This window comes from Oncorhynchus mykiss, chromosome 27, assembly GCF_013265735.2.
Source record: "Oncorhynchus mykiss isolate Arlee chromosome 27, USDA_OmykA_1.1, whole genome shotgun sequence".
Taxonomy (NCBI): domain Eukaryota; kingdom Metazoa; phylum Chordata; class Actinopteri; order Salmoniformes; family Salmonidae; genus Oncorhynchus; species Oncorhynchus mykiss.
In genome coordinates, this window is record NC_048591.1 from 36,135,661 (window position 1) to 36,163,055 (window position 27,395).

Sequence of the window (27,395 nt, forward strand, 5' to 3'; positions counted from 1 at the left end):
CTCTCTCTCTCTCTCTCTCTCTCTCTCTCTCTCTCTTCCCCTCTCTCTCTCTCTCTCTTCCCCTCTCTCTCTTCAATTCAATTCAAGGGCTTTATCTCTCTCTCTCTCTCTCTCTTCCCCTATCTCTCTCTTTCTCTCTCTCTCTCTTCCCCTATCTCTCTCTCTCTCTCTCTCCCTATCTCTCTCTATCTCTCTCTTTCTCTCTCTCTTCCCCTATCTCTCTTTCTCTCTCTCTCTCTCTTCCCCTATCTTTCTCTTTCTCTCTCTTCCCCTATCTCTCTCTCTTCCCCTATCTCTTTCTCTCTCTCTCTCTCTCTCTCTCTTCCCCTATCGCTCTCTTTCTTTCTCGCTCTCTCTCTTCCCCTATCTCTCTCTTCCCCTATCTCTCTCTCTCTCTTCCCCTATCTCTCTCTCTCTTTCTCTCTCTCTTTCTCTTCCCCTATCTCTCTCTCTCTTTCTCTCTCTCTCTCTTCCCCTATCTCTCTCTCTCTTCCCCTATCTCTCTCTCTCTCTCTCTCTCTTCCCCTCTCTCTCTCTCTCTCTTCCCCTCTCTCTCTTCAATTCAATTCAAGGGCTTTATCTCTCTCTCTCTCTCTCTCTTCCCCTATCTCTCTTTCTCTCTCTCTCTCTTCCCCTATCTCTCTCTCTCTTTCTCTCTCTCTCTCTCTTCCCCTATCTCTCTTTCTCTCTCTCTCTCTCTCTCTTCCCCTATCTTTCTCTTTCTCTCTCTTCCCCTATCTCTCTCTCTTCCCCTCTCTTTTCTCTCTCTCTCTCTCTCTCTCTCTCTCTCTCTCTCTCTCTTCCCCTATCGCTCTCTTTCTTTCTCTCTCTCTCTCTTCCCCTCTCTCTCTCTCTTCCTCTCTCTCTCTCTCTCTCTCTCTCTCTCTCTCTCTCTCTCTCTCTCTCTCTCTCAATTGTCAGGTTAATTAGTGTGATTAATCTATAATGGAGCATCTGATTAAATCATGCTGCTGTGGCTAGGGGTGGGAGGACTCTAGAGAGACTCATATAACCTCAGCACACAGACACCAACACACACACATAAAACAAGGGGAGAAAGGGGGGGGGTATTTTTGACACATCTTATAGTGGTCTGATTGTAATCTTGCTTGCCAAGCGAGACAGTAACCAGCTGACTAAAGAGAATGTCCTTTTCCCTTTTGTCCTGTGGAGCAGCACATTGTCATTTCATATGGTTGCTTGGTCACGTGGTTGTTCCATTAGAGATGGCGAGCTTGGCCTTTAGATTGTCCTTTTCAACTTTGTTTTATCTCTCTTTCTCTCTCTCTCTCTTTTTCTCTTTTTCTCTCTCTCTCTTTTTCTCTCTCTCTCCCCCCTCTCTCATTTTACTGGAAAGTGCCATCTGCATAATCAGGTGTGCGGGTCGGACTCAGGTCAGACAGAGAGACAGACACACAGCTGCTGAGGAACTATTGACTCAGATGGCCCTTATTGAAATGGCTCTGCACTAAAAAGGCTGTTACTGAAACGGCCCTCAAATGAGATTCACTGGGACAGTGACCCAGCACCGATCTCAGCTAAACACTACCTCCTGTGTGACCCCAGACGGGCTCTACAGCATCTCTCTGTATTCCCTGCCCTACACACACGCACACACACACCTGAGTGTCTCTCCAGCGGAGCAGCGTCGCCTCCAGAGGTTGACCAGGCTGGAGGAGCGGCTGGCGGCTGAGGAGGACTTCCCATCACCCACGTGCATGCGTACTACCGTGCTCGTAGTGAAAGCACTGCGTACGTTACGCTCTGGCTTGGCCAGGATGATATACACCTGGAGAGAGCGAGACAGACAGAAGAGCTTCATAACCCTTCATAAGCACTACATAACACTTGTTATAACCCTTCACAAGTCCCTTTTAACCAAACACAATATTTAAAAAAAACATTCCTTTTCAAGTCCCTCAGTCGAGCACCTGATTCCGTTTTGATTAAAGCTGAAGCTGTTTTCTATCTCCAGTGTCCTGTGTGTCTTACCTTGGGCACGAACAGGCAGCAGAGCGCCACAGTGGCACTGAGGCTGACGCTGAAGCACATGGTGATGATCTTGTAGTTGGAACCAAAGTAGATGGGCACGAAGGCCAGCCAGATGATACAGGTGGTGTACATGGTGAAGGCGATGTACTTGGCCTCGTTGAAGTTGGCCGGGACGTTGCGCGTCTTGAAGGCGTAGAAGGTGCAGCTCAGGATCAGCAGGCCGTTGTAGCCCAGCGGCGCCACCACGCCCAGGTTGGTGGTGTAACAGATGCGATTGACCTGCCGGATGCTGGGATAGTCGTGGATCACCTGCAGGTAGTAGAGCCATCTGTATCAGCATGTACAAACACTGAGCAGACTAAACATTAGGAACATCTATTGCATTTTGCCTATGCCACTCTGTCATTGCTCATCCATATATTTATATGTACATATTCTTGTTCCATCCCTTTAGATTTGTGTGTATTAGGTAGTTGTTGTGGAATTGTTAGATTACATGTTATATATTGCTGCGCTGTCAGAGCTAGAAGGACAAGTGTTTCGCTACACTCGCATTAACATCTGCTAACCATGTGTATGTGACCATTAACATCTGCTAACCATGTGTATGTGACCAATAACATCTGCTAACCGCGTGTATGTGACCATTAACATCTGCTAACCGCGTGTATGTGACCATTAACATCTGCTAACCATGTGTATGTGACCAATAACATCTGCTAACCGCGTGTATGTGACCAGTAACATCTGCTAACCGTGTGTATGTGACCATTAACATCTGCTAACCATGTGTATGTGACCAATAACATCTGCTAACCGTGTGTATGTGACCAATAACATCTGCTAACCGTGTGTATGTGACCAATAACATCTGCTAACCGTGTGTATGTGACCAATAACATCTGCTAACCGCGTGTATGTGACCAATAACATCTGCTAACCCCGTGTATGTGACCAATAACATCTGCTAACCCCGTGTATGTGACCAATAACATCTGCTAACCGCGTGTATGTGACCATTAACATCTGCTAACCATGTGTATGTGACCATTAACATCTGCTAACCCTGTGTATGTGACCATTAACATCTGCTAACCCCGTGTATGTGACCATTAACATCTGCTAACCCCGTGTATGTGACCATTAACATCTGCTAACCACGTGTATGTGACCAATAACATCTGCTAACCCCGTGTATGTGACCAATAACATCTGCTAACCCCGTGTATGTGACCAATAACATCTGCTAACCTTGTGTATGTGACCATTAACATCTGCTAACCATGTGTATGTGACCATTAACATCTGCTAACCATGTGTATGTGACCATTAACATCTGATAACCGCGTGTATGTGACCATTAACATCTGCTAACCGTGTGTATGTGACCATTAACATCTGCTAACCCCGTGTATGTGACCATTAACATCTGCTAACCCCGTGTATGTGACCAATAACATCTGCTAACCCCGTGTATGTGACCAATAACATCTGCTAACCCTGTGTATGTTATTGTGACCAATAACATCTGCTAACCCTGTGTATGTGACCATTAACATCTGCTAACCATGTGTATGTGACCATTAACATCAGCTAACCATGTGTATGTGACCATTAACATCTGATAACCGCGTGTATGTGACCATTAACATCTGCTAACCGTGTGTATGTGACCATTAACATCTGCTAACCGTGTGTATGTGACCATTAACATCTGCTAACCGTGTGTATGTGACCAATAACATCTGCTAACCGTGTGTATGTGACCATTAACATCTGCTAACCGTGTGTATGTGACCAATAACATCTGCTAACCGTGTGTATGTGACCATTAACATCTGCTAACCGTGTGTATGTGACCATTAACATCTGCTAACCATGTGTATGTGACCATTAACATCTGCTAACCGTGTGTATGTGACCAATAACATCTGCTAACCGTGTGTATGTGACCATTAACATCTGCTAACCTTGTGTATGTGACCATTAACATCTGCTAACCGTCTGTATGTGACCATTAACATCTGCTAACCGTGTGTATGTGATTAATAACATCTGCTAACCGTGTGTATGTGACCATTAACATCTGCTAACCTTGTGTATGTGACCATTAACATCTGCTAACCGTCTGTATGTGACCATTAACATCTGCTAACCGTGTGTATGTGACCAATACAATTAGATTTTTTTTTATTTGAACACTTTCCATGACATAGTGTGACCAGGTGAATCCAGGTGAAAGCTAATGATCCCTTATTGATGTCACTTGTTCAATCCACTTCAATCAGTGTAGGTGAAGGGGAGGAGACAGGTTAAAGAAGGATTTTTAAGCCTTGAGACAATTGAGACATGGATTGTGTATGAGTGCCATTCAGATGGTGAATGGGCAAGACAGAATATTGAAGTCCCTTTGAACGGGGTATAGTAATAGGTGCCAGGCACACTGGTTTGTGTCAAGAACTGCAACGCTGCTGGGTTTTTCACATTCAACAGTTTCCCGTGTGTATTAATAAAGATATTGGTTCCCATTTGGGAATCAACCCTCCCACGTTCAGCTGAAACGGTGGCGCATGGAACGCAAAAATATTCTTAGAAATATTTAACCTCCACACATTAACAAGTCCAATAGCTCAAATGAAAGATAAACACCTTGTTCATCTAGCCAGCAAGTCAGATTTCTAAAATGGTTTACGGCGAAAACATAGCACATATATATGTCAAACCACCACCAGACACAGCTCATTTGAATAGCCAAAACATGCAATCAACAAACGCAGGATTAAAAAATAAATCGTTCACTAACCTTTTGAAAATCTTCATCAGATGACAGTAATAGGACATGTTACACAGTACATTTTTTTTTTTTTCAATAATATGCCATTTATATCCATAAATGTCCATTTACATTGAGTTCACGTTCAGAAATTACTCAAAAATGTCCGCAGGAAATCTAGGTAGCGCGGCAAGATAACGTAAATAGACATCATAAACTTTGACTAAATATACATGTTCTACATATAGTTAGAAAGATACACTGCTTCTTTATGCAACCGCTTTGTTAGATTTATTTTTAACGTTACAGAAATCGCACACTATTCAATATGCTGAGACGGCGCTCAGATACAAGCTACATTTCTCCGTAATGTTGGAGTCAACAGAAACACAGATTTCAGCATAAATATTCCCTTACCTTCGAAGGTCTTCGTTCAGAATGTTCTGGAAGGCTTCATACTTACCCAATACATCATTTGGTTTCAAGTCTTGCGTCTTTGTATTAGCTACTGCTAATAACATCAGCTGAAATGCACCCAAAATGTCCTCTGGTCCGGAAAAGTTGCGCATCAAAACTTCAAAATTACATATTATATGTCGACTAAACAGGTCAAACTAAGTGCAGAAGCAAGCTTTATGATGTTTTAAACACACAAAACAATTTTCAATTCAACCGGTCATTGTTTGTCCTTCTTCTGAGTGCTGGAACAAAGGAATGACCGGGACCAATTCGCGCCACAACGCACAACCTATTTTCTCGTGGCACGCACTAATTTCACTCCCATAGGGCCAATTCTCGCGGGATTTGAACGATTTAAAGCTCTACTGAATGAGGACATCTAGTGGAAGACATAGAAAGTCTCCCCATAATCATAACTGGTTGGGAAGGGTGGGGGCGATGACGTCAAAGTTGCTCCAACTTTCATGACCACAAAAACTAGTTTGGAAGAATGCCTGCCCTGTGAGTTCTGCTATACTTACAGACATAATTCCAACGGTTTTAGAAGCTTTAGAGTGTTTTCTATCCAATAATAATTATTATATGCATATATTAGCAATTTTTGACAGATTTTTTTTTCAGTTTACTAGGGGTACCCAATCTCTCCAAAGGGGGCATATGTCTGCCATATCCTTAACAGGTTTTAAGAATGGTCCACCACCCAAAGGGCATCTACATGACACAACTGTGGGAAGCATTAGAGTCAACATGGGCCAGCATCCCTGTGGAACACTTTCAACACCTTGTAGAGTCAACATGGGTCAGCATCCCTGTGGAACGCTTTCAACACCTTGTAAAATCCATGCCCTGGAAATCAATATTAGGAAGGTGTTCTTAATGTTTTGTACACTCAGTGTAGATGCTGTACAGTATGTATGAAGTCAGAAAGTGGGTTGGGGAGCCTCCCGAGTGGCGCAGCAGTCTAAGGCACAGCACTGCATCACTACAGACCCGGGTTTGATCCCAAGCTGTGTCGCAGCCTACTACAACCAGGAGACCCATGAGGCGGCTCACAATTGGCCCAGTGTTGTCCGGGTTTGGCCAGCCGGGATGTCCTTGTCCCATCACGCTCTAGCCACTCCTTGTTACGGGCCCGGGCGCATACATGCGGACTTCGGTCGCCAGCTATGCAGTGTTTCCTCCGACACATTGGTGCAGCTGGCTTCCGGGTTAAAGAGAGCAGTCTGTCAAGAAGCAGTGAGGCTTAGCAGGGTCGTGTTTCGGAGGATGCATGGCTCTCGACCTTCGCCTTTCCTGAGTCCGTACGGGAGTTGCAGCAATGAGACAAGACTATAACTACCAAATAGATATCACGAAATTGGGGGTGAAAAAGGCCATAAAAAATAGAATAATAATTATAAAAAATCTAAAAAATAAAGGAAAGTGCCTCCACAACTGAGGTGGAGACCATGTTGGCACCAGGGTTTTCACTTCAGCCAGTTCAGCAAGTAAATGTATCATTCACTTAATTATTTAAGAGGCAGTCTCAGACCCTTAGGCTGACAATTCCCTGCCATTCCTCGCTGACACACACACACACACACACACACATACACCCAGTGGGCACAGCCTACCTGTGGGGGCTCCATGAGGAAGAGAGCCACTATGATGCCCAGTTGCAGCAGGATGAGTAGAGAGGCGATGATGAGCTGGGCGCATGCAGACATGAACCTGGGCTTCCTAGTACAGATCTTCTTCTTACTGCCAGCCAGGATACGGGCTATACGGTTAGTCTGCAACAACAACACAGCCAGGATACGAGCTATACTGTTAGTCTGCAACAATAACAACACAGCCAGGATACGAGCTATACTGTTAGTCTGCAACAACAACAACACAGCCAGGATACAGGATATACTGTTAGTCTGCAACAATAACACAGCCAGGATACGGGCTATACTGTTAGTCTGCAACAATAACACAGCCAGGATACGAGCTATACTGTTAGTCTGCAACAATAACAACACAGCCAGGATACGGGCCATACTGTTAGTCTGCAACAACAACACAGCCAGGATACGAGCTATACTGTTAGTCTGCAACAACAACAACACAGCCAGGATACGAGCTATACTGTTAGTCTGCAACAACAACAACACAGCCAGGATACGAGCTATACTGTTAGTCTGCAACAACAACACAACCAGGATACGAGCTATACTGTTAGTCTGCAACAACAACAACACAGCCAGGATACGAGCTATACTGTTAGTCTGCAACAACAACACAGCCAGGATACGAGCTATACTGTTAGTCTGCAACAACAACAACACAGCCAGGATACGAGCTATACTGTTAGTCTGCAACAACAACAACACAGCCAGGATACGAACTATACTGTTAGTCTGCAACAACAACAACACAGCCAGGATACGAGCTATACTGTTAGTCTGCAAAAACAACACAGCCAGGATACGAGCTATACGGTTAGTCTGCAACAACAACAACACAGCCAGGATACGAGCTATACTGTTAGTCTGCAACAATAACAACACAGCCAGGATACGGGCTATACTGTTAGTCTGCAACAATAACAACACAGCCAGGATACGAGCTATACTGTTAGTCTGCAAAAACAACACAGCCAGGATACGAGCTATACGGTTAGTCTGCAACAACAACAACACAGCCAGGATACGAGCTATACTGTTAGTCTGCAACAACAACAACTCAACCAGGATACAAGCATTACTGTTAGTCTGCAACAACAACAACACAGCCAGGATACGGGCTATACTGTTAGTCTGCAACAACAACACAACCAGGATACGGGCTATACTGTTAGTCTGCAACAACAACAACACAACCAGGATACGGGCTATACTGTTAGTCTGCAACAACAACAACACAGCCAGGATACGAGCTATACGGTTAGTCTGCAACAACAACAACACAGCCAGGATACGAGCTATACTGTTAGTCTGCAACAACAACAACACAGCCAGGATACGAGCTATCCTGTTAGTCTGCAACAACAACAACACAGCCAGGATACGAGCTATACTGTTAGTCTGCAACAACAACAACACAGCCAGGATACCAGCTATACTGTTAGTCTGCAACAATAACAACACAGCCAGGATACCAGCTATACTGTTAGTCTGCAACAAAAACACAGCCAGGATACGAGCTATACGGTTAGTCTGCAACAACAACAACACAGCCAGGATACGAGCTATACTGTTAGTCTTCAACAATAACAACACAGCCAGGATACGGGCTATACTGTTAGTCTGCAACAATAACAAAACAGCCAGGAAACGAGCTATACTGTTAGTCTGCAACAACAACACAGCCAGGATACGAGCTATACGGTTAATCTGCAACAACAACAACACAGCCAGGATACGAGCTATACTGTTAGTCTGCAACAACAACAACACAGCCAGGATATGGGCTATACTGTTAGTTTGCAACAACAACACAGCCAGGATACGGGCTATACTGTTAGTCTGCAACAACAACACAGCCAGGATACGAGCTATACTGTTAGTCTGCAACAACAACAACACAGCCAGGATACGAGCTATACAGTTAGTCTGCAACAACAACAACACAGCCAGGATACGAGCTATACTGTTAGTCTGCAACAATAACAACACAGCCAGGATACGGGCTATACGGTTAGTCTGCAACAACAACAACACAGCCAGGATACGAGCTATACTGTTAGTCTGCAACAACAACAACACAGCCAGGATACGGGCTATACTGTTAGTGTGCAACAACAACAACACAGCCAGGATACGAGCTATACTGTTAGTCTGCAACAACAACAACACAACCAGGATACGGGCTATACTGTTAGTCTGCAACAACAACAACACAGCCAGGATACGAGCTATACTGTTAGTCTGCAACAACAACAACACAGCCAGGATACGGGCTATACTGTTAGTCTGCAACAATAACACAGCCAGGATACGAGCAATACTGTTAGTCTGCAACAATAACAACACAGCCAGGATACGGGCCATACTGTTAGTCTGCAACAACAACACAGCCAGGATACAAGCTATACGGTTAGTCTGCAACAACAACAACACAGCCAGGATACGAGCTATACTGTTAGTCTGCAACAACAACAACACAGCCAGGATACGAGCTATACTGTTAGTCTGCAACAACAACACAGCCAGGATACGGGATATACTGTTAGTCTGCAACAACAACAACACAGCCAGGATACGAGCTATACTGTTAGTCTGCAACAACAACAACACAGCCAGGATACGAGCTATACTGTTAGTCTGCAACAACAACAACACAGCCAGGATACGAGCTATACTGTTAGTCTGCAACAACAACAACACAGCCAGGATACGAGCTATACTGTTAGTCTGCAACAACAACAACACAGCCAGGAAACGAGCTATACTGTTAGTCTGCAACAATAACAACACAGCCAGGATACGAGCTATACTGTTAGTCTGCAACAACAACACAGCCAGGATACGAGCTATACGGTTAGTCTGCAACAACAACAACACAGCCAGGATACGAGCTATACTGTTAGTCTGCAACAATAACAACACAGCCAGGATACGGGCTATACTGTTAGTCTGCAACAACAACAACACAGCCAGGATACGGGCTATACTGTTAGTCTGCAACAACAACACAGCCAGGATACGAGCTATACTGTTAGTCTGCAAAAACAACACAGCCAGGATACGAGCTATACTGTTAGTCTGCAAATACCACAACACAGCCAGGATACGGGCTATACGGTTAGTCTGCAAATACAACAACACAGCCAGGATACGAGCTATACGGTTAGTCTGCAACAACAACACAGCCAGGATACGAGCTATACTGTTAGTCTGCAACAATAACAACACAGCCAGGATACGGGCTATACTGTTAGTCTGCAACAACAACAACACAGCCAGGATACAAGCTATACTGTTAGTCTGCAACAACAACAACACAGCCAGGATATGGGCTATACTGTTAGTTTGCAACAACAACACAGCCAGGATACGGGCTATACTGTTAGTCTGCAACAACAACACAGCCAGGATACGAGCTATACTGTTAGTCTGCAACAACAACAACACAGCCAGGATACGAGCTATACAGTTAGTCTGCAACAACAACAACACAGCCAGGATACGAGCTATACTGTTAGTCTGCAACAATAACAACACAGCCAGGATACGGGCTATACGGTTAGTCTGCAACAACAACAACACAGCCAGGATACGGGCTATACTGTTAGTCTGCAACAACAACAACACAGCCAGGATACGAGCTATACTGTTAGTCTGCAACAACAACAACACAGCCAGGATACGAGCTATACAGTTAGTCTGCAACAACAACAACACAGCCAGGATACGAGCTATACGGTTAGTCTGCAACAACAACACAGCCAGGATACGAGCTATACTGTTAGTCTGCAACAATAACAACACAGCCAGGATACGAGCTATACTGTTAGTCTGCAACAACAACAACACAGCCAGGATACGGGATATACTGTTAGTCTGCAACAATAACACAGCCAGGATACGGGCTATACTGTTAGTCTGCCACAATAACACAGCCAGGATACGAGCAATACTGTTAGTCTGCAACAATAACAACACAGCCAGGATACGGGCCATACTGTTAGTCTGCAACAACAACACAGCCAGGATACGAGCTATACGGTTAGTCTGCAACAACAACAACACAGCCAGGATACGAGCTATACTGTTAGTCTGCAACAACAACAACACAGCCAGGATACGAGCTATACTGTTAGTCTGCAACAACAACACAGCCAGGATACGGGATATACTGTTAGTCTGCAACAACAACAACACAGCCAGGATACGAGCTATACTGTTAGTCTGCAACAACAACAACACAGCCAGGATACGAGCTATACTGTTAGTCTGCAACAACAACACAACCAGGATACGAGCTATACTGTTAGTCTGCAACAACAACAACACAGCCAGGATACGAGCTATACTGTTAGTCTGCAACAACAACAACACAGCCAGGATACGAGCTATACTGTTAGTCTGCAACAACAACAACACAGCCAGGATACGAGCTATACTGTTAGTCTGCAACAATAACAACACAGCCAGGATACGAGCTATACTGTTAGTCTGCAACAACAACACAGCCAGGATACGAGCTATACGGTTAGTCTGCAACAACAACAACACAGCCAGGATACGAGCTATACTGTTAGTCTGCAACAATAACAACACAGCCAGGATACGGGCTATACTGTTAGTCTGCAACAACAACAACACAGCCAGGATACGGGCTATACTGTTAGTCTGCAACAACAACACAGCCAGGATACGAGCTATACTGTTAGTCTGCAACAACAACACAGCCAGGATACGAGCTATACGGTTAGTCTGCAACAACAACAACACAGCCAGGATACGAGCTATACTGTTAGTCTGCAACAATAACAACACAGCCAGGATACGGGCTATACTGTTAGTCTGCAACAACAACAACACAGCCAGGATACGGGCTATACTGTTAGTCTGCAACAACAACACAGCCAGGATACGAGCTATACTGTTAGTCTGCAAATACCACAACACAGCCAGGATACGGGCTATACGGTTAGTCTGCAAATACAACAACACAGCCAGGATACGAGCTATACGGTTAGTCTGCAACAACAACACAGCCAGGATACGAGCTATACTGTTAGTCTGCAACAATAACAACACAGCCAGGATACGGGCTATACGGTTAGTCTGCAACAACAACAACACAGCCAGGATACGAGCTATACTGTTAGTCTGCAACAACAACAACACAGCCAGGATACGAGCTATACTGTTAGTCTGCAACAACAACACAGCCAGGATACGGGATATACTGTTAGTCTGCAACAACAACAACACAGCCAGGATACGAGCTATACTGTTAGTCTGCAACAACAACAACACAGCCAGGATACGAGCTATACTGTTAGTCTGCAACAACAACACAACCAGGATACGAGCTATACTGTTAGTCTGCAACAACAACAACACAGCCAGGATACGAGCTATACTGTTAGTCTGCAACAACAACAACACAGCCAGGATACGAGCTATACTGTTAGTCTGCAACAACAACAACACAGCCAGGATACGAGCTATACTGTTAGTCTGCAACAATAACAACACAGCCAGGATACGAGCTATACTGTTAGTCTGCAACAACAACACAGCCAGGATACGAGCTATACGGTTAGTCTGCAACAACAACAACACAGCCAGGATACGAGCTATACTGTTAGTCTGCAACAATAACAACACAGCCAGGATACGGGCTATACTGTTAGTCTGCAACAACAACAACACAGCCAGGATACGGGCTATACTGTTAGTCTGCAACAACAACACAGCCAGGATACGAGCTATACTGTTAGTCTGCAACAACAACACAGCCAGGATACGAGCTATACGGTTAGTCTGCAACAACAACAACACAGCCAGGATACGAGCTATACTGTTAGTCTGCAACAATAACAACACAGCCAGGATACGGGCTATACTGTTAGTCTGCAACAACAACAACACAGCCAGGATACGGGCTATACTGTTAGTCTGCAACAACAACACAGCCAGGATACGAGCTATACTGTTAGTCTGCAAATACCACAACACAGCCAGGATACGGGCTATACGGTTAGTCTGCAAATACAACAACACAGCCAGGATACGAGCTATACGGTTAGTCTGCAACAACAACACAGCCAGGATACGAGCTATACTGTTAGTCTGCAACAATAACAACACAGCCAGGATACGGGCTATACTGTTAGTCTGCAACAACAACAACACAGCCAGGATACGGGCTATACTGTTAGTCTGCAACAACAACAACACAGCCAGGATACGGGCTATACGGTTAGTCTGCAACAACAACAACACAGCCAGGATACGAGCTATACTGTTAGTCTGCAACAACAACAACACAGCCAGGATGCAAGCTATACGGTTAGTCTGCAACAACAACAACACAGCCAGGATACGGGCTATACGGTTAGTCTGCAACAATAACAACACAGCCAGGATACGGGCTATACGGTTAGTCTGCAACAATAACAACACAGCCAGGATACGGGCTATACGGTTAGTCTGCAACAATAACAACACAACCAGGATACGAGCTATACTGTTAGTCTGCAACAACAACAACACAGCCAGGATACGAGCTATACTGTTAGTCTGCAACAACAACAACACAACCAGGATACGAGCTATACTGTTAGTCTGCAACAACAACAACACAGCCAGGATACGAGCTATACGGTTAGTCTGCAACAACAACAACACAACCAGGATACGAGCTATACGGTTAGTCTGCAACAACAACAACACAACCAGGATACGAGCTATACTGTTAGTCTGCAACAACAACACAGCCAGGATACGAGCTATACTGTTAGTCTGCCACAATAACACAGCCAGGATACGAGCAATACTGTTAGTCTGCAACAATAACAACACAGCCAGGATACGGGCCATACTGTTAGTCTGCAACAACAACACAGCCAGGATACGAGCTATACGGTTAGTCTGCAACAACAACAACACAGCCAGGATACGAGCTATACTGTTAGTCTGCAACAACAACAACACAGCCAGGATACGAGCTATACTGTTAGTCTGCAACAACAACACAGCCAGGATACGGGATATACTGTTAGTCTGCAACAACAACAACACAGCCAGGATACGAGCTATACTGTTAGTCTGCAACAACAACAACACAGCCAGGATACGAGCTATACTGTTAGTCTGCAACAACAACACAACCAGGATACGAGCTATACTGTTAGTCTGCAACAACAACAACACAGCCAGGATACGAGCTATACTGTTAGTCTGCAACAACAACAACACAGCCAGGATACGAGCTATACTGTTAGTCTGCAACAACAACAACACAGCCAGGATACGAGCTATACTGTTAGTCTGCAACAATAACAACACAGCCAGGATACGAGCTATACTGTTAGTCTGCAACAACAACACAGCCAGGATACGAGCTATACGGTTAGTCTGCAACAACAACAACACAGCCAGGATACGAGCTATACTGTTAGTCTGCAACAATAACAACACAGCCAGGATACGGGCTATACTGTTAGTCTGCAACAGCAACAACACAGCCAGGATACGGGCTATACTGTTAGTCTGCAACAACAACACAGCCAGGATACGAGCTATACTGTTAGTCTGCAACAACAACACAGCCAGGATACGAGCTATACGGTTAGTCTGCAACAACAACAACACAGCCAGGATACGAGCTATACTGTTAGTCTGCAACAATAACAACACAGCCAGGATACGGGCTATACTGTTAGTCTGCAACAACAACAACACAGCCAGGATACGGGCTATACTGTTAGTCTGCAACAACAACACAGCCAGGATACGGGCTATACTGTTAGTCTGCAAATACCACAACACAGCCAGGATACGGGCTATACGGTTAGTCTGCAAATACAACAACACAGCCAGGATACGAGCTATACGGTTAGTCTGCAACAACAACACAGCCAGGATACGAGCTATACTGTTAGTCTGCAACAATAACAACACAGCCAGGATACGGGCTATACTGTTAGTCTGCAACAACAACAACACAGCCAGGATACGGGCTATACTGTTAGTCTGCAACAACAACAACACAGCCAGGATACGGGCTATACGGTTAGTCTGCAACAACAACAACACAGCCAGGATACGAGCTATACTGTTAGTCTGCAACAACAACAACACAGCCAGGATGCAAGCTATACGGTTAGTCTGCAACAACAACAACACAGCCAGGATACGGGCTATACGGTTAGTCTGCAACAATAACAACACAGCCAGGATACGGGCTATACGGTTAGTCTGCAACAATAACAACACAGCCAGGATACGGGCTATACGGTTAGTCTGCAACAATAACAACACAACCAGGATACGAGCTATACTGTTAGTCTGCAACAACAACAACACAGCCAGGATACGAGCTATACTGTTAGTCTGCAACAACAACAACACAACCAGGATACGAGCTATACTGTTAGTCTGCAACAACAACAACACAGCCAGGATACGAGCTATACGGTTAGTCTGCAACAACAACAACACAACCAGGATACGAGCTATACGGTTAGTCTGCAACAACAACAACACAACCAGGATACGAGCTATACTGTTAGTCTGCAACAACAACACAGCCAGGATACGAGCTATACTGTTAGTCTGCAACAACAACAACACAGCCAGGATACAAGCTATACTGTTAGTCTGCAACAACAAACACGTCAGAGAGAATGAATGAATGAAGGGGAGAGAAGGGGAAATCTGTAATAATGACTTCAAACACAGTCTGTTTGTGATATCCTTACATCTGGATGTACAAGGACATGGTAGGTGAAAGAATCAAGGTAAAGAGGGGCTTGATGATGTACCTTGGTGACCAGGGCAGAGTAGCTCATGGCAGGGGACAGGCCTATGCCCAGTCTCTGTAGGTAGCAGTGTGCAGCGTGGGGCTTGGCGATGAGACTGAAGGTACAGAGATAGCCCAGACAGATCCCAGCCAGGATGATGTAACATAGCTCTCTGCTGGACGACTTCACCACCGGAGTGTCCCGGAACCTACACCCACACAGTTTGTTGTATAACCTTGTAACAAATACACTAACTTACAGTTAAAATGACATGTTGAAAACAATCCCAGTGCCAAACCCTGTTGGAAAACAAGGGGAATCCCTTCAACGTGTTATCCCCTGGGCTTTACTCCGTGCATATTCTCCCAAACAAACGTTTCAATATGACATTGACTTTCACATGTATTATGTTAAAATCCATACGTTGTTACCTGATGAAGACGGAGGTGACGAAGAATGTGGCACAGAGTCCCAAACAAGCAAATGCCACAGCAGCTATGGGCTCTGGGTCCCCCCAACGCAGGTACTCCACTGGGATAGGGTCACAGCCTGGGGGGTGTGGGGGAGATGGAGAGAGAAAGAGATAGTGAGAGGTTAGAAATAAACAGTATTCATAAGTTTTCAGTTTTTCTTACTTTCTTTCTCTCTCTTTTTCTCTGGATTTAGTTATCCCTCCTTTTTTCTCACCTTCTCTGTCTCGTGTGCCCTCCTCTCTCTCTGTCACGCCCTGACCATAGAGAGCTGTTTATTCTCTATGTTGGTTGGGTCGGGGTGTGATTTAGGGTGGGTTATCTAGGGGAATTGTATATCTATGTTGGCCTGATATGGTTCCCAATCAGAGGCAGCTGTTTATCGTTGTCTCTGATTGGGGATCATATTTAGGTAGCCATTTTCCCATTGTGCTTTGTGGGATCTTGTCTATGTAGTGTTGCCTGTGAGCGCTAGTCTAGCGGCACGGTTCGGTTGTTGTTTTGTTCTTTGAAGTTTTCATTTCCAAAATAAAGGATGGAAACATACCACGCTGCATCTTGGTCTACTCCTTATGACAAACGTGACACTCTCCCTCCTTTTCTCTCTCTCTCCCTCTGTTCCCCCACCCCTCCTGGGCTGTGAGATAAGTCTCATTAATTAAAGGGACAGTTCTAATTAGCTGGCGTAATGCTCGCTGGAAATACCTCCCGGACCCGGCAGGTCCGAGACAGAACACCAGAGACGGCAAACCAGACAGAACACCGGAGACGGCAAACCAGACAGAACACCGGAGACGGCAAACCAGACAGAACACCGGAGACGGCAAACCAGACAGAACACCGGAGACGGCAAACCAGACAGAACACCGGAGACGGCAAACCAGACAGAACACCGGAGACGGCAAACCAGACAGAACACCGGAGACGGCAAACCAGACAGAACACCGCCGCCACACTGCCGTTAAAATAGATGAAGTCATTAACGGCTCTACCTTTAACACAGTCTATAATGTTAAATTAATCAGTGAAGTAGTTCAGTTTAGAGGCAATAACAGTTTATTTGCTGAATGGGAGTACAGGTACCTTTAAGAGAAGAAACAGTCATTGTGGAGACACTGTTTACAAAACCTGAATTGAACTCAACTTTACAGTCGCTCAGGAACTTTGTATTGAGGCCTCTCTCTCTCTCTCCACCTCCAGTGGGGTTCGGACTTCTCTCTCGCTGTATGATCTGATCTGAGTGCAGTGTGTGTTTAATCTTTCTATTGATTTAACAGAGACCTTGCTGTTCACATTCACACAGACTAACTATCGCCTCAGGGTCTGGAGCAGTATTCTCTCTGTCTCTGTCTCTCTCTCTCTCTCTCTCCCCCCCCCCCCCCCTAATTAAATTAAATTCTAATTTAAGGGCTTAATTGGCATGGGAAACATATATTTAGATTGCCAAAGCAAGTGAAGTAGAGCAGTGGTTCCCAAACTTTTTATAGTCCCGTACCCCTTCAAACATTCAACCTCCAGTTGTACCCCCTCTTGCACCAGGGTCAGCTATACCCCCTCTAGCACCAGGGTCAGGGCACTCTCAAATGTTGTTTTTTGCCATCATTGTAAACCTGCTGTAAACACACTATACGATACAATTATTAAACATAATAATGAGAGTTGTTGTCTCAACCCGGCTCGTGGGAAGTGACAAAGAGCTCTCATAGGACCAGGGCACAAATAATAATATAACAGTAATCAATAATTTTGCTCTTTATTTAACCATCTTACATATAAAAACATATTTTTTCATTGAAAATGATGAATAACTCACCACAGGTTAATGAGAAGGGTGTGCTTGACAGGATGCACATAACTCTGCAATGTTGGGTTGTATTGGAGAGAGACTCAGTCTTAAATCATATTCCACACACAGTCTGTGCCTGTATTTAGTTTTCATGCTAGTGAGGGCTGGGAATCTACTCTCACATAGATACGTGGTTGCAAAGGGCATCAGTGTCTTAACAGCATGATTTGCCAAGGCAGGATACTCTGAGCGCAACCCAATCCAGAAATCTGGCAGTGGCTTCTGATTCAATTCCATTTTTACAGAACCGCTTGTTGCAATTTCGACGGAGCTCTCTTTTTCAGATATCGGTAAGTGGAGTGGAGGCAGGGCATGAAAGGGATAATGAATCCAGTTGATTGTGTCATCCGTTTTGGGAAAGAACCTGTGTAATTGAGCACCCAACTCACTCAGGAGCTTCTCTATGTCATTGACATTGTCCGTAAGCTTGAGTCATTTGCACACACAAAAAATCACACAATGACAGAAAGACCTGTGTGTTGTCCTTGTTAATGCAGAGAGAGAAGAGCTCCAACTTCTTAATCATGGCTTAAATTTTGTCCCGCACATTGAATATAGAGTCCCTGTAATCCTAGATTCAGATCATTCAGGCGAGAAAAAACATCACCCAGATAGGCCAGTCGTGTGAGAAACTCGTCATCCTTATAAGCGGTCAGACAAGTGAAAATGATGGTCAGTAAAGAAAACTTTAAGCCTATCTCTCAATTAAAAAATACTTTGCCCCTTGATAACCAGCATAACCCGTATGTTATAAAAGGTATGGTCTCTGCCCATATCATTGCGTAGTGCAGAAAATACATGACAGTTCAGGGGCCTTGCTTTAACAAAGTTAAACTTTTTTACTGTAGTGTCCAAAACGTCTTTCATGCTGTCAGGCATTCCCTTGGCAGAAAGAGCCTCTAGGTGGATGCTGCAGTGTACCCAAGTGGTGTCTGGAGCAACTGCTTGCACACGCGTTACCACTCCCCTATGTCTCCCTGTCATGGCTTTTGCACCATCAGTACAGACACCAACACGAGCAGCAGCTACGTTTGGCTACATACGAACTTTTGTGGAATTCCTGCGAGAGAGTAACAGTTAATGTTATTTATTTGACTAGGCTACCTGTATTTGACATTGTGTTGTTATTTAGCTGAACACTAGATGCTTTATTTTTGGCAGTGAAATGAGGATACTCAGGTGAGAAAAAAAACATGTATTTGTATTTTTTATATATATTTAATTTTAAAATGTGAATGATGTTTTTATTTGGCATACCCCCGACGGCATCGCGCACCCCAGTTTGGGAATACCTGAAGAAGATAATGAACAAAAGTGAAAAAAGCAATAACAATTAACAGTAAACATTACACAGTTCCAAAAGAATAAATACATTTCAAATGTCATATTATGTCTCTATACAGTGTTGTAATGATGTGCAAATAGTTGAAGTACAAAAGGGAAAATAAATAAACATAAATATGGGTTGTATTAACAACGGTGTTTGTTCTTCACTGGTTGCCCTATTCTTGTGGCAACAGGTCAAAAATCTTGCTGCTGTGATGGTACACTGTGGAATTTCACCCAGTAGATATGAGAGTTTATCAAAATTGGGTTTGTTTTCAAATTCTTTGGATCTGTGTAATCTGAGGGAAATATGTGTCTCTAATATGGTCATACATTTGGCATGAGGTTAGGAAGTGCAGCTCAGCTTCCACCTCATTTTGTGGGCAGTGTGCAGATAGTTTGTATTCTCTTAAGAGCCAGGTCTGCATACGGCGGCCTTTCTCAATAGAAAGACTATGCTCACTGAGTCTGTACATAGTCAAAGCTTTCCTTATGTTTGGGTCAGTCGCAGTGGTCAGGTATTCTGTCAATGTGTACACTGTGTTTAGGGCCAAATAGCATTCTAGTTTGCTCAGTTTTTTTGTTAATTCTTTCCAATGTGTCAAGTAATTATCCTTTTGTTTTCTCATGATTTGGTTTGGTCTAAATGTGTTGCTGTCCTGGGGCTCTGTGGGGTCTGTTTGTGTTTGTGAACAGAGCCCCAAGACCAGCTTGCTTAAGGGACTCTTCTCCAGATTCATCTTTCTGTAGGTGATGGCTTTGTTATGGAAGGTTTGGGTATCGCTTCATTTTAGGTGATTGTAGAATTTTGATAATTGGCGGGTATCGGCCTAATTCTGCCTGCGTGCATTATTTGGTGTTCTACGTTGTACATGGAGGATATTTTAGCAAAATTCTTCATGCAGAGTCTCAATTTGGTGTTTGTCCCATTTTGTGAATTATTGGCTGGTGAGTGGACCCCAGACCCCACAACCATAAAGGTTGTAACTGCTTGAAGTATTTTTAGCCAGATCCTAATTGGTCTGTTGAATTTTATGTTCCTTTAGATGGCATAAAAGGCCCTTCTTGCCTTGTCTCTCAGATCGTTCACAGCTTTGTGGAAGTTACCTGTGGCGCTGATGTTTAGCCTGAGGTATGTATCGTTTGTTGTGAAAGAACAGCCTTGAATGGTGACTTGATGGATTTTTTATTTGTGGTCCTGGTGACTGGACCTTTTTTGGAACACCATTATTTTGGTCTTACGGAGATTTACTGTCAGGGCCCAGGTCTGATAGAATCTGTGTAGAAGATCTAAGTGCTACTGTAGGCCCTCCATGGTTGGTGACAGAAGCACCAGATCATCAGCAAACAGCATACATTTTACTTCAGATTCTAGCAGGGTGAGGCCAGGTGCTGCAGACTGTTCTAGTGCCCTCGTAAATTCATTGATATATATGTTGAAGAGGGTGGGGCTTCATCCCTTTCTCACCCCATGGCCCTGTGGAAAGAAATGTGTGTTTTTTGCCCATTTTAAATGCACACTGTTTGTGTACATGGATTTTAAATGTTGTATGTTTTTCCCCACACCACTTTCCATCAATTGTTATAGCAGACACTCGAGCCAAATTGAGTCAAAGGCTTTTTTTAAATCAACAAAGCATGAGAAGACTTGGCCTTTGTTTTGGTTTTGTTTGTTTGTCAATTTGGGTGTGAAGGGTGAATACGTGGTCCGTCGTGTGGTAATTTCACATTTGTTCAGTACATTGTTTTCACTGAGTCTGCTGTTAATGATAACGCAGAGTATTTTCCCAGCATTGCTGTTGACGCATATCCCACAGTAGTTATTGGGGTCAAATTTCTCTCCACTTTTGTGGATTGGTGTGATCAGTCCTTGGTTCCAAATATTGGGGAAGATTCCAGAGCTAAGAATGATGTTAAAGAGTTTAAGTATAGCCAATTGGAAATTGTTGTCTGCATATTTTATCATTTCATTGAGGATACCATTAACACCACAGGACTTTTGGGGCTGGAGGGTTTGTATTTTGTCCTGTAGTTCATTCACTGTAATTGGAGAATCCAGTGTGTCCTGGTAGTCTTTAATAGTTGACTCTAAGATTTGTATTTGATAATGTGTATGTTTTTGCTGTTTATTCTTTGTTTTTGGGCCGAATAGATTGGGGAAGTGGTTTACCCATACATGTCCATTTTGGATAGATAACTCTTCGTGTTGTTATGTGTTTAGTGTTTTCCAATTTTCACAGAAGTGTTTAGAGTCTATGGATTCTTCAATTACATTGAGCTGATTTCTGATGCGCTGTTCCTTCTTTTTCCGTAGTGTAATTCTGTATTGTTTTAGTAATTCATCAATGTGAAGGAGTAAACTCAGGCTTTCTGGGTCTCTGTGTTTTTGGTTGGATAGGTTTCTCAATTTCTCTCTTAGGTTTTTACATTCTTCATAAAACTATTTATCATTGTTGTTCATTTTCTTCGATTTTCTGTTTGAAATTTTTAGATTTGATAGGGAATAATGGCGCCGGAGAAGAGGGCAGGCGTTTTACGTGTTCCCAACCGATTGTTTTTTTTGTTGTTTATTTGCGTTGTTTGTAACTTATTTTTTTACTTATTTTGTAGATAATGTTGCCGCTACCGTCTCTTATGACCGAAAATAACTTCTGGACATCAGGACTGCGATGACTTACCATGGACTGGTAGAATCCTTTTTTGACTTTAATGAGTCTGACGAGCCCGACGCAAATGATATACTGCTTTCTCGGGAACAGGCCCAAATCCCTGTGATTTGCATGAAGAGGAAGCGGTGAAAAAGGGGTCAAAGGGCGTGCTGCTTTCTGAGAATTCGTAGGCAATCGAATAAACCCCCACTTCCTTCCATTCTGCTAGCAAACATGCAATATTTGGAGAATTAAATAGATGACCTATGCGCAAGATTAAACTACCAACAGTCGTGGCTGAACGACGACACTATCAACATACAGCTGGTTGGTTATACGCTGTACCGGCAGGATAGAACAGCTGCATCTGGTAAGACAAGAGGCTGCGGGCTATGTATTTATGTAAATAACAGCTGGTGCACGATATCTATGGAAGTCTCGAGCTATTACTCACCTGAGGTAGAGTATCTTATGATAACCTCTAGAGAGTTTTCATCTGTATTTTTCGTGGCTGTTCACATAAAACCACAGTCAGAGGCTCACACTAAGACAGAATTGAGTGAGATGTATTCCGCCATAAGCAAACAAGAAAATGTTCACCCAGAGGCAGCGCTCCGACTGGCCAGGGACTTTAATGCAGGGAAACTTAAATCCGTTTTACCAAATTTCTATCAGCATGTTAAATGTGCAACCAAAGGAAAAAACACTCTGGACCAGCTTTACTCCACACACAGAGACGCATACAAAGCTCTCCTTCACCCTCCATTTGGCAATTTTGACCATAATTATATCCTCCTGATTCCTGCTAACAAGCAAAAGTTAAAGCAGGAAGCACCAGTGACTCGATCTATAAAAAAAGTGGTCAGATTAAGCAAATGCTAAGCTATAGGACTATTCTGCTTGCACAGTCTGGAATATGTTCGGGGGTTCCTCCGATGGCATTGAGGAGTACACTACATCAGTCATTGGCTTCATCAATAAGTGCATCGATGGCATCATCCCGACAGTGACAGTACGTACATACCCCAACCAGAAGGATTACAGGCAACATCCGCACTGAGCTAAAGGCAAAAGCTGCCGCTTTCAAGGAGCGGGACTCTAACACGGAACCTTATAAGAAATCCCGCTATGCCCTCCAACGAACCTTCAAACAGGAAAAGTGTTGAGGCAAATGGCACTGAAACATGCATGAGAGCACCAGCTGTTCCGGAAGACTGTGTGATCGCTCTCTCTGCAGCCAATGTGAGTAGGACCTTTAAACAGGTCAACATTCAGGCCGCAGGGCCAGACAGATTACCAGGAAGTGTACTGCGAGCATGCGCTGACCAATTGGCAAGTGTCTTCACTGAGATTTTCAACCTCTCCCTGTCCGAGTCTGTAATACCAACATGTTTTAAGCAGACCACCATATAGTGCCCAAGAACACTAAGGTAACCTGCCTAAATGACTACCAACCCGTATCACTCACATCTGTAGCCATGAAGTGCTTTGAAAGGCTGGTCATGGCTCACATCAACACCATTATCCCAGAAACCCTGGACCCACTCCAATTTGCACACCTTAACAGATCCACAGATTACCTCTATTTCACGCCACACTGCCCTTTCCCACCTGGAAAAATGGAAAACCTATGTGAGAATGCTATTCATTGACTACAGCTAAGCATTCAACACCATATTGCCCTCAAAGCTCATCAATAAGCTAAGGACCCTGGGACTAAACACCTCCCTCTGCAACTGGATCCTAGACTTCCTGACGGGCCGCCCCCAGGCAGTAAGGATAGGTAACAACACATCCTCCACGCTGATCCTAGACACAGGGGCCCCTCAGGGGTGCGTGCTCAGCCCCCTCCTGTACTCCCTGTTCACTCATGACTGCATGGCCAGGCACAACTCCAACACCATCATTAAGTTTGCAGATGACACAACAATGGTAGGCCTGATCACCGACAACGACGAGACAGCCTATAGGGAGGAGGTCAGAGACCTGGTCGTGTGGTGCCAGGACAACAACCTCTCCCTCAACGTGATCAAGACAAAGGAGATGATTGTGGACTACAGGGAAAAGAGGACCGAGCCCCAATTCTCATCGACGGGGCTGCAGTGGAGCAGGTTGAGAGCTTCAAGATCCTTGGTGTCCACATCACCAACAAACTAACATGGTCCAAGCACACAAAACTTATTCTTCCTCAGGAGACTGTAAAGTTTTGCATGGGTCCTCAGATCCTCAAAAGGTTCTAAAGCTGCACCAGCGAGAGCTTCCTGACTGTTTGCATCACTTCCTGGTATGGCAACTGCTCGGCCTCAGACCGCAAGGCACTACAGAGGGTAGTGCGTACGGCCCAGTACATCACTGGGGCTAAGCTCCCTACCATCCAGGACCTCTATACAAGGCGGTGTCAGAGGAAGGCCCAAAAAATGGTCAAAGACTCCAGCCACCCTAGTCATAGACTGTTCTTTCTGCAACAGCACGGCAAGCGGTACCAGAGTGCCAAGTCTAGGTCCAAGAGTCTTCTAAACAGCTTCTACCCCCAAGCCATGACTCCTGAACACCTAATCAAATGGCTACCCAGACTATTTCCATTGCAGGAGTTGTGACTGTTTTTGTTGGTTATGTTGTCATAGTTGTGCCTAGGGGGGCAGAAGGGAGAGGGAATGCTGTCACCTCCAGGCAGGTGTTTGTCCCCCTGTGTGCTGAGGGTGTCATGTTTTTGTCCAGTTCTGGTATTTAGGTTGCCACAGACTAGTACATGTCCCTGGGCCTGGAAATGTTTGATTTCCCCCTCCAGGATGGAGAAGCTGTCCTCATTAAAGTATAGGGATTCTAGTGGGGGGATATAGGTAGCTGTTGAGATCATTTCCTTTTGAATTTCTAGCCAAATGTAACCCCCTGCGTCCCTTCCCTGTTTTGATTAATTTAATACAGTGAGTTAAATCTGCTCTATAACAAATTAGCATACCCCCTGCATCCCTTCCCTGTTTTGATTAATTTAATACAGTGAGTTAGATCTGCTCTATAACAAATTAGCATACCCCCTGCGTCCCTTCCCTGTTTTGATTAATTTAATACAGTGAGTTAGATCTGCTCTATAACAAATTAGCATACCCCCTGTGTCCCTTCCCTGTTTTGATTAATTTAATACAGTGAGTTAGATCTGCTCTATAACAAATTATCATACCCCCTGCGTCCCTTCCCTGTTTTACACCTGGTAGTTCGGTGGATGGGACAACCAGCTCTCTGTAACCTAGAGGGCAACCAGTTGGTCCATCTCCTTTATTATTTTACCAGGCAAATCAGTTAAGAACAAATTCTTATTTATAATGACGGCCTACCCGGGACGAAGCTGGGCTAATAGTGCGCAGCCCGATGGGACTCCCAATTCAAGGCTGGATGTAATGCAGCCTGGTTTGGAACCAGGGACTGCAGTGACGCCTCTTGCACTGAGATGCAGTGCCTTAGACCGCTGCACCACTCGGGAGCCCATTTATTCCATGTTTCTTGTAGGATATACAATGTCTGTATTTCCAATTTCTTTGGTGAAGAAATTTCTTTGGTCCAGGTTCCTGCTCTTGAGGCCAAAGGCAAATGACCTCAGGCCTTGGATATTATCTCTCTCTCTCTCTCTCTCTCTCTCTCTCTCTCTCTTTCTCTCTCTCTCTGTGTTTACTCATTGACATAACACCAGTTACAGTCCCACCGGGAGCCACATTACACCAGATACAGTCCCACCGGGAGCCACATTACACCAGTTATAGTCTATATGGGAGCCACATTACACCAGATACAGTCTATATGGGAGACACATTACACCAGATACAGTCTATATGGGAGACACATTACACCAGTTACAGTCTAGATGGGAGACACATTACACCAGTTACAGTCTATATGGGAGACACATTACACCAGATACAGTCTATATGGGAGACACATTACACCAGATACAGTCTAGATGGGAGACACATTACACCACATTACACCAGATACAGTCTAGATGGGAGACACATTACACCAGTTACAGTCTAGATGGGAGACACATTACACCAGTTACAGTCTAGATGGGAGACACATTACACCAGTTATAGTCTATATGGGAGCCACATTACACCAGATACAGTCTAGATGGGAGACACATTACACCAGTTACAGTCTATATGGGAGACACATTACACCAGATACAGTCTAGATGGGAGACACATTACACCAGTTACAGTCTAGATGGGAGACACATTACACCAGTTACAGTCTAGATGGGAGACACATTACACCACATTACACCAGATACAGTCTAGATGGGAGACACATTACACCACATTACACCAGATACAGTCTAGACGGGAGCCACATTACACCAGACACAGTCTAGATGGGAGACACATTACACCACATTACACCAGATACAGTCTAGATGGGAGACACATTACACCAGTTACAGTCTAGATGGGAGACACATTACACCAGTTACAGTCTAGATGGGAGACACATTACACCAGTTACAGTCTAGATGGGAGACACATTACACCAGACACAGTCTAGATGGGAGACACATTACACCGGTTACAGTCTAGACGGGAGCCACATTACACCAGTTACAGTCTAGACGGGAGACACATTACACCAGTTACAGTCTAGACGGGAGACACATTACACCAGTTATAGTCTAGACGGGAGACACATTACACCAGTTACAGTCTAGACGGGAGACACATTACACCAGTTATAGTCTAGACGGGAGACACATTACACCAGTTACAGTCTAGACGGGAGACACATTACACCAGTTACAGTCTAGATGGGAGACACATTACACCAGTTATAGTCTAGACGGGAGACACATTACACCAGTTACAGTCTAGATGGGAGACACATTACACCAGTTACAGTCTAGATGGGAGACACATTACACCAGATACAGTCTAGACGGGAGACACATTACACCAGACACAGTCTAGATGGGAGCCACATTACACCAGTTATAGTCTAGACGGGAGACACATTACACCAGTTACAGTCTAGACGGGAGACACATTACACCAGTTACAGTCTAGACGGGAGACACATTACACCAGTTACAGTCTAGACGGGAGACACATTACACCAGTTATAGTCTAGACGGGAGACACATTACACCAGTTACAGTCTAGATGGGAGACACATTACACCAGTTACAGTCTAGATGGGAGACACATTACACCAGATACAGTCTAGACGGGAGACACATTACACCAGACACAGTCTAGATGGGAGCCACATTACACCAGTTATAGTCTAGACGGGAGACACATTACACCAGTTACAGTCTAGACGGGAGACACATTACACCAGTTACAGTCTAGACGGGAGACACATTACACCAGTTACAGTCTAGACGGGAGACACCCACAGCCACAGTCAAAAGTACTGTCCTGATGGAATGACTCTTCTACAGCTGCTA

The 27,395-nt window shown here is 44.4% G+C and overlaps 1 protein-coding gene across 2 annotated transcripts in view; it reads right to left on the bottom strand.

The window, feature by feature from the left end:
- LOC110507213 (metabotropic glutamate receptor 5-like) overlaps positions 1–27,395 on the bottom strand; it is a 131,624-nt gene that overhangs the window by 2,924 nt on the left and 101,305 nt on the right. For both annotated transcript variants that reach the window (XM_036965426.1, XM_036965427.1), the window contains exons 12-16: positions 16,103–16,220; positions 15,693–15,879; positions 6,838–6,996; positions 1,993–2,301; positions 1,623–1,789 (exon numbers count right to left, since the gene is read on the bottom strand). In XM_036965426.1, the coding sequence (XP_036821321.1) occupies positions 1,623–1,789; positions 1,993–2,301; positions 6,838–6,996; positions 15,693–15,879; positions 16,103–16,220 (940 nt within the window). The remainder of the gene's footprint in view (positions 1–1,622; positions 1,790–1,992; positions 2,302–6,837; positions 6,997–15,692; positions 15,880–16,102; positions 16,221–27,395) is intronic.